We start from the raw sequence: 14,269 nt of genomic DNA on the forward strand, positions 1-14,269 counted from the left end.
ATTTCGGCTATCCCTAGGGGGGCAGCTCCCACACCTGGGAAAGAAGTTTCGGGAGCCTCTTTTGAGTTCAGGGAACTGAGTATAAGTTTAAACATTTTTGTGTAAGTACAGGAACCTTCGTGAAAGTACTAGAAAACAGCGTACGCCATTTAAGTTCACTCCGAGGATTTTCACTTTACTCACGGAAGCAAATTCATCGCTTGACTATGAATCAGCTCTGACTTTTACCTGCTCAATTCCCAATTGGCTGATGGAATCCAAAATTGGAATTTTGCAATCAAAACTTTGTTATTGGGGATACCCAGCTTACCTCTAGCACATTGGTCCCATCTTCTACAGTCACAGTCTCCTTGTCACCGCTCTTTTCGAGCCTTATGTACCTATCCAAACTTTTGAGACACCAACTGAAGTCAGTACCATCCAAAGCAGCAGCAGTAGCAGCAGCTTCGTCGTCGGTGGCATAGGAAAACAAATCAATATTTACTGCGGTGGTCGGTGGTAGGTGGATCCATGGAAAATTTTCCTGCCTATGCTACTGCTGCTGGCTGTGTCACACTGGTAATAGGTACAGGAAACTTTTCAGGGTGTTCCTACTTCACACTTTTCGTATCGAATTTTGCACAAACCCATCATCCGTCCGAGCCCAGAACTGCTCGCGCTCCCTCCCCCGTTGCGCCACCCTCATCGGGCACGGTGTCATTGACGCAGTGTTGGCGCCCGCCCTACACACTCTTTCGCTTTCGGAAGAGTTGAAATGTGTATGTATGTTTGGTTGAAATTAATCGATATTTTGGCCAAAAAAAAAAAAGAAGGAACGAGCCACTTTTGATTCCCCGGGAGAAAATCCTTGTTTACCCAGAGCAAACATTGCGAACCAACAAAAAAAAAGTAATGTGGGAAAAATCATAATTTTCCGAGCTCAGGAGCGACCCCAACCCAGATGGTGTAGGTTTGTGAGTGTAGTTGCATATAGGCATACATACATAGAGTCTAGTACTTACAGCGAGTGCATCCAGCGATTTTAATCGTGCATCGGTGCTGCTACTGTTGCTCCCGCAGCTCCCGGGGTTGGGACTGCTGCTGGTGCTGGTGTTTTGGCCACGGTTGGGACTCCCGTTGCTGTAGGATGTTGTCGACTTTGCTAGTTTGCGCTCCTTCAGCTTTCGCATTCTTGCGTCCTTTATGCTGAGAGGATATCCTGCTGCTGCTGCTGTTTTTATTCCCGCCAATCGAGTGTGGTGCGTTTGTTTTCCGTTGTCGGTGTCATTGTTGTTATCATTGCAGTTGAGGTTGAGTAGTGTGGAGCAGTTTGTTTGTGTTGGAAAGTCGATTTTTTTTACAACGAAGGAAAAGCGTGAAATAGAAGAAATGGGAAAGAGCAAATATGTATTATCAGTTATATGTGAGCAAGTACATACGAAGAGAGTCGGAATAGGTCGAAAGCATGGACGAGAGTTAACTAGATCACTCAGGGCATAGTGCAGCTGGCCTTTCTTCTTTGGAGGTTCCTACGAGTTGTTTAACTCTAAAACGTCAAAAACTACCCCATTTCTATTCAAAATATTTTATCGTGGCGCCAGTGGTGTAGTGGTAAGCGTGATTACCTCTCACCCCAGCAGGCCTGGGCTCAATCCCAGTCGGTGCCGCCGGGATGTTCTGAGGCATAGGGGGTAACATGCCCCGTTGGGGCAAGATGCACTTTCTTCGTTTACATTACATTACAATACATTACATTACAATACATTAATGTAATGTATTGTAATGTAATGTAACAGTAACAGAGCCCTAATAAAAAGTACCATAAACGAATGATAACCCAAATGATTGAACCATTCCACAAATGGTTTGGATTATACCCAGAACACGTCGTTAAGCTAAATAACCATAACTATTTTATTAGGGAGAACATAGCAGTTTAATTAACACCCTTATTTAAGGACAGCGATCGAGGTCTCAACCCATCAAGTCTATTTATCTACTTGGTTTTGTTGGTTTGAAAGTTACACTAAAGTTTGGAACGCGCAAAAATTGGTCAACTTCAAATTGATGTATTTGTGTTTAAAATGCACAAAAACTGGAATGCTGCATTTGGAAGTTGAGTGTATATACAATGGCTGCTATGATGAGTTTTCACCGTTTGCTCTCCAGTTTTCAAAATGACGTCCAAGCAAGAGGAGCAGCGTGTCAAAATTTTGCTCGCGCTGCAAGAGAATCCAACGTTCTCACAAGCCAAGTTGGCAAAATTGCTGGATGTGGCCAAATCGACCGTGACAAACGTTTTAAAAGTATTCGGGGAGCGTCTGTCGACTGCCAGCAAGTCTGGAAGTGGCAGCAATCGTAATCCGGACGTGGCAGCGACGACGAAGAAGGTGGCGGTGAAATATAAGCGGGAACCTAAACTCTCCAACCAGGACGTCGCTGGCAAGCTCAATATCTCCCATACTACTGTGCAGCGGGCCAAGAAACGAGCCGAGTTGTCGACGTTTAAAAAGGTGAAGGTGACGAACCGAGATTACAAACAAAATACGTCGGCAAAGCAGCGGTCCCGAAAGCTGCTTACGAATCTGCTCGCAAAGTTCGACTTTGTCGTCATGGACGACGAAACTTATGTGAAGGAATCAAGAAAAATGAAGGTAGCTGAAATTTTCAAAACCATCAAACTATCGAAGTTCCCGAAAAAATATCTCGTCTGGCAGTTCATATGCACGTGTGGTCTAAAAAGTGGCATTTTCATTACTACGGGAACCATTAATCAAAAGATCTACTTCCAGGAGTGCCTGGAAAAGCGGCTGCTACCATTCCTAAAGCAACATAATAGACCTGTGCTGTTCTGGCCGGACTTGGCGAGTTGCCTTTACGGGAAAAAGTTTAAATCTAACTGGCGTTCGGCGGCGAATAAGGTCGATGAACCTTAACGAACTCGTTATCTGTCACTGGATAACGTTGTTGTAATCATCTTGTTCCAGGAAACATGTTCTTGAATCAAAATCACCTTCTACTTTCGTGCTAAAATCACTGAAGCAAACAAACTTTGCGCACGCTCACATATTTAGGGATGAATATCGTGTTGCAGTTTCAGTGGTGACAGTTCCAAATTTTAGAACTATCGAGTAGTTCGAAACAATTTTGAAACTCAGCATTGCGAACGGCCGTTGCATACTCCTAGACTGAGTGAAATTTTGGTCAATCTTCCTTGCACTCAAGCAGTTTTTTTTTCAGGAAAGAGAAGTAAATGTTACTTACTCACTGAGTAACTCCACTTTTTTCAATTTTGAGTTGAATTCGAATTAGCTACTGAGTTACTCTCATCAGACGTATACACAGCAAACGATCTCACATGTCATAACGGTCTGCTGTGATGCATAGTTTTCTAAAAAGCCAAATTACTAATAAGGATTTGTTTAAAGGTTTTTTTTTTTAATTATTTTCTTTAAAAATAAAACCCAAATTTTATACATTGATTTGTATCAATGCGTACACAGAAAATTTTTGATTTTTTCTTGTGATGTAAACATCCATGCATGTTAAAATTCATTCCTGTATACTTCCTTTTTAGCACTCATTTCTGAAAAGTGTCACTTTTCGACACTGTTTTGAATAATGGCTTTCTTTTCGTAGCACAACAGTGTTTAAAAGTACTATACTCAGCATCCACTGCCGAAAAGTTCTACTGTTCGATACTCTTTCGAGTGCAAAAAATTGTCTGTGCAAATCGTTGCAAAATTGGATTTTTTCAGCGCTGTAGGACCAACAATCAATACGAAACTAACGATTTTAAATTCGCTCACTACTTGACTAGCCTATTGGTCCCAAGCAATCGATTAACGTATCCCATTCTAGTCGAAATTTTAATACTACGCAATGTTTGTTTTGATTCGCTATGAAAGTTTGACAGGTAAAATGAGGGGTTATTGGTTTTTCCTATGTTTCGAGGGGTGAATCGATTAGCTTGGGACCGAAGAGAGTACCAGAGCTGAGCCAAAAAGTAAAGCACGTTTCTTCGGGACCTACTAGTCTTAGAGTTACCTCTATGGTAGGACTACGTCTGTAATTTCTATATGGGGGTACACTTTGTGAAAACAGAAAATGTAACATGTAACAAAATTATGAAAGATTTTGAACGTTAATAACTCAGCTGCACCTGGACCAATTTCAAAAAATTTACCACTATTCGATCAGAAATATTTCTACACGTCTTTCAAATTTAAAACTTTATCATTCTTCAACATGACACTATTGAAAACTGCACGAATGTGCAACTGTTGCTATTCTAATTAAAATTATCACCGATTGCCTGTAAAAAGCGATTTCCCTAACACATATTTCAAAGTTGAATTCCATCCGGTCTCACCAAACGGTGTTTATTAAATCACCACGTGGTGGGTGGTGATGTTCTCCAGTACACAACGAAAGGCTCCCCGCAAGCAGCTAACTATCAAGACTGCCCTCAACCGCTGATCGGATTCAGTTCCAATCACCGTGTGAGGTGGTGTCCGGTGGTCAGCATCATCATCATCAGCAGCAGCAGCAGCAGTGTTTTCGGCACGTGGCGTTGAACATTGTTCTTCAGTACACAACGAATGGCTGTCTGCAAGCAGCGAGCTGCAGCCAATATGAGCATCGATAGAAGGAGGGAGAAGCCGCACCGCTATTGATTGGAATCAGTAGCTCTTCGTGAGTTGCTGTGCGCCATGTACATATGTCAAGCGCGTCATACTAAAGAGTATAAACAGAGAGAAACCCGCTCAAATTCCTATTCATATACGAAACATAAGCTCTTTCTGCAGTTAAGGACTGTCCCTTTGAGTTTTTTTTAAACTGTGTAGGTTAGGTGCCAAGTTGAACAGACGTGAAAGAACTATGGCAGACAATAATTCAATGTATTAATTGCAATTTTTACATATTTAAAAATGATCTCAACCTTTAGGATGACCATCTTGCCCTGTCTACCGTTACGTGAATCAGTCAAAGTTGGTTTGATAGGATCTAAACAATAAAAAAATTCGTGAGATCAAGCGTAACTATTCAAATTGACGTATCTTTTTTTGTAAACAATCATTTAAATCGACGATTTGTCTTAACTGTTAACTAACCCACGCAAACGAGCACCATCATCAGGTAGGGGAATCTTTCCTCTACTCCCAAGCAGGGGTTTAAACTGTTAACGTTTTTTACGACACTCGCTTCGTGGTCATGCGCGACAGTCTCTTTTTATTCGTACTCTCATGCTCTACCGTCGTCTCTCTAACACAACACAACCGGTAGAATAACATTCGAGCAAAAAGAAAATTATCAAATAACTATCATATGACATGAGTGATATCGTTTTAATTCCTCAGTTTAGTGTAAATTAAAACATTTCTGATCAGAAATGTTATTCCTAGGACATCATTCCTTGCTATTGTCAGAACTCACACAAGCACAACATCAGTAGCTCTTATTGTGAGAAAAACTAAAATACATACATTCGTGACGGTCTTCGGCGACAGTGTAGTATGACAGAGCCTGTCAAATGACATTTGAGTTTGGTACTGTACTATGATAGCTTGTTTTGAAAGTGTCGGAGGCAAAGGCAGTTGATTATCACAGAAAATTTGTCGACTACCGTGACCACTTACAAGACTGCTCCCAAGTAACCAACAAGCCCGCTAATTCACCTTTTAGCAATATAAGGCCAATATGCGCCTAATATAAAGCTAAGCATGCCCTATATTGTGCCTTATATTGCAAAAAAAGCAAAATTAGCGGGCTTGTTGGTTACTGGGGCTAGTTGGTGTTGTTTTAGCAGTTGCCACAAATCGTCGATTGAAGTGATTGTCTAAAAAATCAGATACGTCGATTTAAATAGTTACGCTTGAGATATGCTCTTCTTGATAGTCTACCGCATTAAAGAATATACACAGCAAATATCTTTCTCAAATGCTAAATAGAAAATCATATGAAAATTAAGTATAGTTTGAAAAAAAAATACAAAAATAAAATTAGCATCAGCCAACCAAATTGACTTTGACAGTTCACTCAGTCGAATATGAAAACTACAACGAATTTGATTTTGATTCAGTTCCAACCTGGATCGGGTATCAAAATTGGGTCAGCTTGTTGCCTTTCAAACGTCAGTGTTAACGTTTGTTTTTGTAACCGGGCTCGGGTTGAGGTTTGCACTGACAATACTGACAACACTGACGGGTTCGTACGGGTTGGAACTGGTTCCAACCTGGATAAACAAATTCGCTATCAGTCGAATATGAAAACTACATGCGCTACGGTTAAAGCTGGCTTCATTTGAACAAAACGGATGCAATATACTGGCAACACTGTATCTTATGGCGCGTTGTCATTTCGTATATAAAACAATCCTAACTTTGGGAAGCCCCAGTCCCACGACCACAGTTGCGTCTTCGGATTGTACATAAATACAATTCTTGGAAAAGTGAATTTCCTAGAACTCGGTTATCCCTGTGTTGGTTTGTTTTTCTAGTGTAAGTAACTGCGTTCCCATAAGCCAAACAAGTGAATTTCCCTAGAAAGTTTTCTGTCTGTGTAGGTTCTCTTTACACTACAAATATAGTGGAGCGAGAAACGGGGGGGGGGGGGGGAGGTCTGAAAACGTGGTGCGGACGCTCTAACTTACACCGACAAACGAAGACCGCACACCGCGCCGGTCGGTAGGGTCGGGGTTTACGATGCGATCGATGGATGAGGAAATTTATCGAGCGTCTGGGGAGCCGTCAGCGTCGGTCGTCATTGTCGTCGTAGTCGTAATGGGAAAAGTTTTCAATGTAGGACCTATGTAGGTACGCGTTCGGATTCCCTCACGCAATGATGGGCAATTATAAAATGAGGATATTCGCACGGGCGTGGAATTTCCATTCCCCTTGCCTGTGGGGCTGGGATGTGCACGCGCGGAGGACCTTTTTTGGGAAGCAGCAGCGAGCGTGTGGCTCGTGAGAAATGAGATGAGCTATGAGACGGGGTGGCAAACTTTTCTCCGATCCCTTGTTGGGGAAGGTCAATTCAGTGTTTGGCAATGAAAGGGAGTTTGTGCGGTTCTTGTTTGTGCGGAGGGGCAGGTGCTGCTGTTACTGAAGGATGGATACTGATTTGAGTGCTGGAAATTTTTAAATATGGATAGCATTGGTAACAAATTTATATTTTTTCTCAGTTATTGATTAACGAGTTTACCAGCACTATTTTCACAAAATTTACACTCATATTAAATCTACTTACAAGCTAGCAGCACCATCACGAACAAAGTGGAAAAGCGGAATCGTATCAGCACTACCAAACAACGCATAACACAAGTCCCGTACAACGCCGTCCTGATCGATATTCTCCAATCGATCGATTTCGGGGCGCCTGTCAATTCGCCACCCAGTCGAATAAGCCCAACTCTTGACTGCCAATTGATGATTCCACGGCTCGTTTGTTGTTGGCTGGAGGCAATTTTCGTCTACCCCACCAATCATCGTCATCGGGGACTGTTCAATGGGCAGGCGCCCATCGCCTATCGGACCCAAAATGTTCGTTGACAGTCGCTGAGTCGGAGGGTGGTTGTCGAAAAAGGATACCCAAAATGGGAGACGGGTGTGGAATGTGATGAGAGTGTGAGTTGTATACGAGACGAGACGAGACGCTTTTTGTCACTTCATTTCCGCGCTTTTTCAACGGTTGTATGTACCTACCTACTGCTTACACACATGGGTATGGGAGCTCTGCTGCTACCTTAATGTGTATACAAAATGAAGTGGCGTGAAATGTATATGGAAAGCATTTGCGACGAATGCGAAAGGCAGCTTAGGCAGCGAGTAGCATCCTCGCTTTGGGTGTACTGCTTCGTGTATTGATTTTATGCTGCTGGCTGGGTGTAGCGGTGTTTCTTAGTGATGCTTTTTCATAGACAAATTATTCAGTTAAGATACCAAAACTGCATGTGGACATTCCTGGATGAACATTTCAATAGGTTCTACCTGCGTTGATCGATTCTCTTCATCGACTTTCTCTTTCGTTAATAACGTGAAGGTATCTTTGCTCATATTTTGCTATCAAACCTTCGATTGTGGAATACCGAGCGTCAAAAAATAGCACCCTCATATAAAGCAACGGTAAATGGGTGAATTAAAAAAATATTAAATTATTAGTGAATTCGAATCAGGCTAGCCATGAACAATGGAATATCATTGAAGGTCTGTATCCACAATACTCCGGACATATCAAAATTTAAGTAAAACACAAATTTCGCATTATATTTCAATTGTAGTTGTTTATTTCAGTTTCCGCTTCACCAGATCCCAATATCTCTCGATTGGACGCAACTCTGAACAATTTGGTGGATTTGCGGTTTTTGGTACAATATTAATTATCAAGTTGCTTCATACCACTCCATTTTTGTTACCTTGGTTTGTTTTCCGTCAATCTTCTTTTCCGTACTGAGTACCAGGGATCTGTTCCATCGTGTGTTTTTTTTTCAATTGGAGTACCATGATACATGACGGCTACGTAGTGCTGACGTTGAAATATGGCCAGAAACTTCATACTTAAGCCATAAGCGACTAAAGCCTGCCAATTAGGACGCCACACTGGAGCGATTTGTCAGGTATTTAACGACAATGTCCTACTCGCAGATCAGTTCAACAATCAAAGGCTACCAGGTAGTCTTATCTTGGCTGTTTCTGATTTCAGGAACTAACGTGATCGAGATGGACGTGAGAAATCTCAAGAAGTTGAAGGCAACCAAAACAGTGGCCAAAATACGAATTCAAAGTTTCGGAAAAAGCAATCTGCAGGAGAAGAAGCAAGACCATTCAAAGATCGAAATCGGACACACCAATAATTGCAAGAACAGAGACACTAAAGACGCTGATGCCACTCTAGCTAATTGAAATACGAAATTTTTTCTGTTAGTTCCGTTTCCTAAAACAATAAACTATATAGTATTTAAATTTTATTGTTTTATAACGTTAACCTTGACTTCAGCCTTAACAAACGTAAATACATAATGTCAACACAGTACGACTAAATTAAACCAACAAAACCAACTTGTTGCAATGTTTCTGTCATAAGATGGAGTACTTTTTCATTTTTTGAATATCGGATGACGGTTGGTCCTAAATTCGTATCCAGCGTTGAAAAATGCTCGGAATCATATTCCTGTCTCTATCGAAAGCATTTCATAATGTCGTTATGACTCAAGAATGGACTGTACGAATTGAATCAGGAGCAGAATTCAGAGCCATAACCAGCAGTGGATTCATGAGTGGCACAGGAAGCTTGGACATCGTGATCCCGAGGCAATTCTGGAGACAGAAAAACGAGGGCTAGTGGCAGGTATTAAGATTCATCCGTGTGGAATCAAAGTGATCTGCGAGTGCTCTGTAGAGGGGAAGATGACTGGAAGGCCATTTCCCAAGAAAGTCAAACACGGCCTTAACTCCCGAGCAGAACGGCGTCGCTGAGCGCAGGAATAGGTACCTAGTAGAGGTGGTGCGTTGTATGTTGCTGGACGCGAAAATGGGATACCAGTACTGGGTAGAAGCGGTGAGTGTGGAAATTTTTTGCAGACTATCGGCGAGAAAGCGTACGTGCATGCACCATAGGAGCAACGAACGAAGCTAATGTCAAAAGCGAAGAAGATGGTTTTCGTTGGGTACTCGCCACAGCACAAGGGGTACCGGATGTGCGGTTTTAGAAAGTGGAGGAGCAGAAGGTGTTCGTTCCACAGGATGAAGCTTCTGAAGAGGCTGTTGAGTACGAATTACCCGTGCAAGAGACGCCCTTGCCATGACAGGACATGTTGGACAACGAAATGTTACGATATTTGGAGACGCCAACGAGTCTGAAGAAGAAGAAGAATCTTAGGATGATCCTGACAGTGATGATGTAGTGCAGGAGGAGACAGAGACCGCTGAAGTTCGTCATGCAAATCGAAGTACTAAAGTAAGTTCCACCGCTGCGGTACCAGGTGGGTATGCTAACTGAAAGTTCTGTGAAGAAACCGACGCAGGAGCCTCGGTCATATCACGATGTAGTTAGTGGTCCAGAGCGCGAGCAATGGATGCCAGCTATTGCGTCCCAGGTACAAAACCAGTGGGTTGTCGCTGGATTTTTAAGAAGCAACGTGATGCTACTGGAAAGTTGATTCAGTACTAGACCCGTCTCGTAGCACAAGGCTACACACAGGTGTATGGCCAAGACTGCGATGGAATCTATGCACCTGTAGCGAAATAAATTACGCTCCGTGTTCTATTGATGATTACGGCAAAGAAAGATCAGATGATTAAACTCGTTGATGTTAAAACAGCCTATTTGTATGGATCCCTTGATGAGCAGATTTTATTGCGATTGGAGCCCGACGCTGAAGCTACCGGAGAGAAAAAAGCGTGTTTTCTGAAGAGGTGTCTCTATGGGCTAAAACAATCGGCAAGAATGTGGAACCAGCGAATCGATGGTGCTTTGAAGAAAATGGGATTCGAATCGTCGGATGCGGACCCATGCTTGTACATTCGTCACCGAGAAGGTAAGACCGCTTATATCCTTTTTTGTGTCGATGATATGCTGGTGGCGTGCTCAAGCCAGAAGGAGTACGCTGGTATTGTGAAGTCCTTGGGAGCTGAATTCAAGTTGACTCAGCTAGGAGACGTTCACAATTACCTCGGAATTGAGATCGAGAAGAGAGGAAATCAGTACTATTTGAACCAGACTGCTTACATCTAGCAACTGGCTGAACGATTCGAACTGCACGAAGCAAAATCGTCGCATATTCAAAAAAAGAAGGAATTGATCGGGACTAGCTGTTTGAAGCTATGTCTTGGAGGAGAAGACGGGATAATCGAAGCGTTCTCGGATGCTGATTGTGCAGGAGATGCAATTGATCGGTAATCCACTTAGGGCTATCTATTTCGTTTGGACGGTGGATTAGTTCACTGAGGTGCGAAGAAGCAAACATGCGGGGCATTATCGTCGACGGAAGCAGAGTACATTTCGCTGTCCGTATGCTGTCAAGAACTGGAATGGTTCATTGTCGGTGAAGATTTTAGAAGACAACCAAAGTTGTAACAAACTTCTCCAACATGATGACTACACCAAGCGTTCCAAGCACGTGGATACAGGATACCATTTTATTCGGGTTTTGGTGAAGAAGAAAAAAATCGATGTGCAGTATTTTCGAACTGGAGACATGTTGGCTGATATGCTAACCAAGCCACTGTACCGGGTAAAGCTGGAGGATTTGCGATCCAAAATTTAAAACCACATGTTAAGGATGAGTGTTGCAGAGCTATCGAAGCCTTGATCGAAGCAGCATGCGTCTTAGCAACCTATGTAAAGTCTGTTCCAGCACAGAGAACAGACATGGAGGCTCGAACAAAATTTCTCTAAAAACTTGTGTAAAGATTCCTAATTGACTTAAGCGCCACTAACGGCGACTTCCCCACTTAAAAACCCTCTTTGACAACATGATGGCGCTGGCGTTGCACAAATTACACAAGATTCTAAGTGCTAGTAGCGCCAAGTGGCAATTTTCAACAGAAAATTTATCGATACTAGCGCCAAATTGGTCGAAAGTGGAAAATTTATAGAGAAAATCAGGAGATGCTAACACCACGTAACGGCGACGTTCCCACTTATTTTACACAAGTTTCTGACCGAACTTGAACGTCTGTTCTCTGTGGTTCCAGTTAGTATTTGGCCGCTTCTTTTTAATTACTGTAGCGCCTTTAGCTGTCGTAACAAGAAACCAATGACAACGTTTTGATCCGAAGGATTTTTTATTTAGTAGTGAAAATTTCATCAGGATTCAAATACTTATTCAAAAGTTATCAAAGATGGAACGTGGCAGACGTGAACAAATTCTGCACATTCACATTTTGATGGACGATGAAACTTACGTAATAATGGACTTTGGACAAATCCCGGGCCAAAAATTTTACGTTGCTAAACGTAAGGGGGATGCTCCGGATAAATTCAAATTTGTCTTTGCAGATAAATTTGCTCGCAAGTTGATGATTTGGCAAGGCATCTGCAGTTGCGAAAAGAAAACAAAGGTTTTCATCACTGGAGCGACTATGAATGGACAACTTTACAAGGAGAAGTGTCTCCAGAACATAATTTTGCCGTTCATTCAATCACACGAAGGTCCCGTAAAGTTGTGGCCTGACTTAGACAGCTGCCATTACAGCCACGATGTCATAGAATGTTAAAAGCAAAATAATGTCGATTTTATTGAGAAAAGTATCAATCCACCAAATTGTCCAGATTTTCGTCCCATTAAAAATTTTGGGCAATTATCAAGCGCAAATTGAAGAAATGTGGCATCAAAACACCATCTGATTTGGATAAATGGTGGAAAAGGATGGTAGATGAGGTTGACAGTACTACAGTACTGTGCAAGGCAAGATGAGAGGTATTCCACGAAAAGTTCGAAAATTCATCCGAAAAGCTGACGAATAATTTTTGTTGTATGTTTCCCTTAAAGCTAAATAAGAATCCTACAAAATGATACCTTTAGCGTTATTGTACTTTATTTTCCCTTGGAGAAATGACCTATTTTGTGCGTCCGAATTCTAAATGGAACAGACTTTAGTTATAACGAAATAAAAGATTCTTTAGATTCTTCCAAACAATGATCGTCGCATTAAAGTAAAATTCAATTAATGCATAATTGCTTTTTCGTACCTTTTATTCACCGGGTTTGAAAGATCGTCAGTCACAGTGGTTTATTCTGGGTAAGGTCGTCGTCGCCGTTACATCAATGGTAAGATGTGATATGAAGGGATCGGTGGCCTTAAAGCGACCGCTTTTGCTTATTGAGCAGAACGTAATGAGTTTAATCTCAATCCCCTCAAGTTTCAAGATTTGTTAATCTCTCTAATTGTTAATATGAATACATGTTGATAACAACAACTCAATCACAAGTGGTGTGTCGTAATATAAGGAGCTCGTTTGCCTAGTAGCAAACGTTTTTGCTTGGTGATCGTTTCGAACAATGATGATCGTACCGGTACCGGGTACAAAATTCCAGAGTGTGAATCTTGGAAAGAGATTTCGATGGATAAAACTATCCAAACTGTTAGTATTTATGCGGGAAAACAGGACAATTGCACTTTCTACAGAACTGCACTGGACGACAAAACTGTACTAAAATGACAGGATTTTGAATTTGTCGAGAAGGAAAATCCACCCTAAACGAATATTGAACAGAAGACCCAATCCCAAGCACCTTCGCGATATAGGATCGTTAAGACATCAATTTAGCTTATTGTGTACCAAAACGAATCCTGCTACAAACCCAACCCATTCTTTTCTTGACCTGCATTCGGACGTGGCCGGCCCTGGTATTGCCTAGTTTTAGATCACCAGAATAATTTATGTCAAGTTTTTTTTTTCCAGGACCTTTTTATTTGAAATCGCTCCATTTTGGATTAACCTTTATACATTGCCTTATGACATAAGGTCTTCTTCTTCTTCTTCCTCGCATTTCAAACTTATTGGTTATCGTATATTAGCTTATTGCGTGCACTCAACTTAGTGTTCTAGATGCACTTCAACATTTATTAATTGAGAGCTTTCGATGCCTGCACCATTTTTGCGTTAGTATAATTGTGTGACAAGAACAATCATAACTATATGCCCAGGTCGAAAAATGTTCCAACCCGAAAAATTCCTAGACCGGACTGGGAATCGAACTCAGCCACCTCCAGAATGGTCTTACTTTGTAGCTTAACCGACTGAGCTAAGGGAGGCCCTTGACATAAGGTAATCGCAGAATTTGTTTTTTTTTAACTACCGTACAACCAACCGATGGAAACTAACGATTTAAAATTGGCTCACTACTTGACTAGCCTATTGGTCCCAAGCAAATCGATTAACGTACTGCATTCTAATCGAAATTCTAGTACTACACTATGTTTGTTTTGATTCGCTATGAAAGTTTGACAGATAAAATGAGGGGTTCGTGGATTTTCCGATGTTTCGAGGGGTGCATCGATTAGCTTGGGACCGAAGATAGACCAGAGCTGAGCCAAAAAGTTTAGCACGTTTCTTCGGAACCTTCTGGTCTTATGTGGACCGTACACGATTACTTTTATTGACAATAATCGTATTGTCAATACATTCAATATTGACGTCAATACATCGGTATTGACAATATTTCTGTATTCACATCATCAATATTAATGTCAATAATTCCCCTTCCCTTCAATATATTGATACGTGTGGGGTTTGCTTTAGAGTTACCTCTATGGTACAACCGTATCATCTCCTGGTCGGCAATTCA

At 41.7% G+C, this 14,269-nt stretch overlaps 1 protein-coding gene across 1 annotated transcript in view; it reads right to left on the bottom strand.

The window, feature by feature from the left end:
• The window catches only part of LOC135713234 (nuclear transcription factor Y subunit gamma-like), a 58,062-nt gene that overhangs the window by 8,999 nt on the left and 34,794 nt on the right, over positions 1 to 14,269 (bottom strand). The window contains exon 3 of the mRNA XM_065236338.1: positions 1,002 to 1,210. Coding sequence (XP_065092410.1) covers positions 1,002 to 1,210 — 209 coding nt within the window. The remainder of the gene's footprint in view (positions 1 to 1,001; positions 1,211 to 14,269) is intronic.

Source organism: Ochlerotatus camptorhynchus, unplaced genomic scaffold (genome assembly GCF_037179485.1).
Source record: "Ochlerotatus camptorhynchus isolate MF236.1 unplaced genomic scaffold, CSIRO-AGI_Acam_v1.1 ptg000549l, whole genome shotgun sequence".
In the NCBI taxonomy this organism is placed as follows: Eukaryota; Metazoa; Arthropoda; class Insecta; order Diptera; family Culicidae; genus Ochlerotatus; species Ochlerotatus camptorhynchus.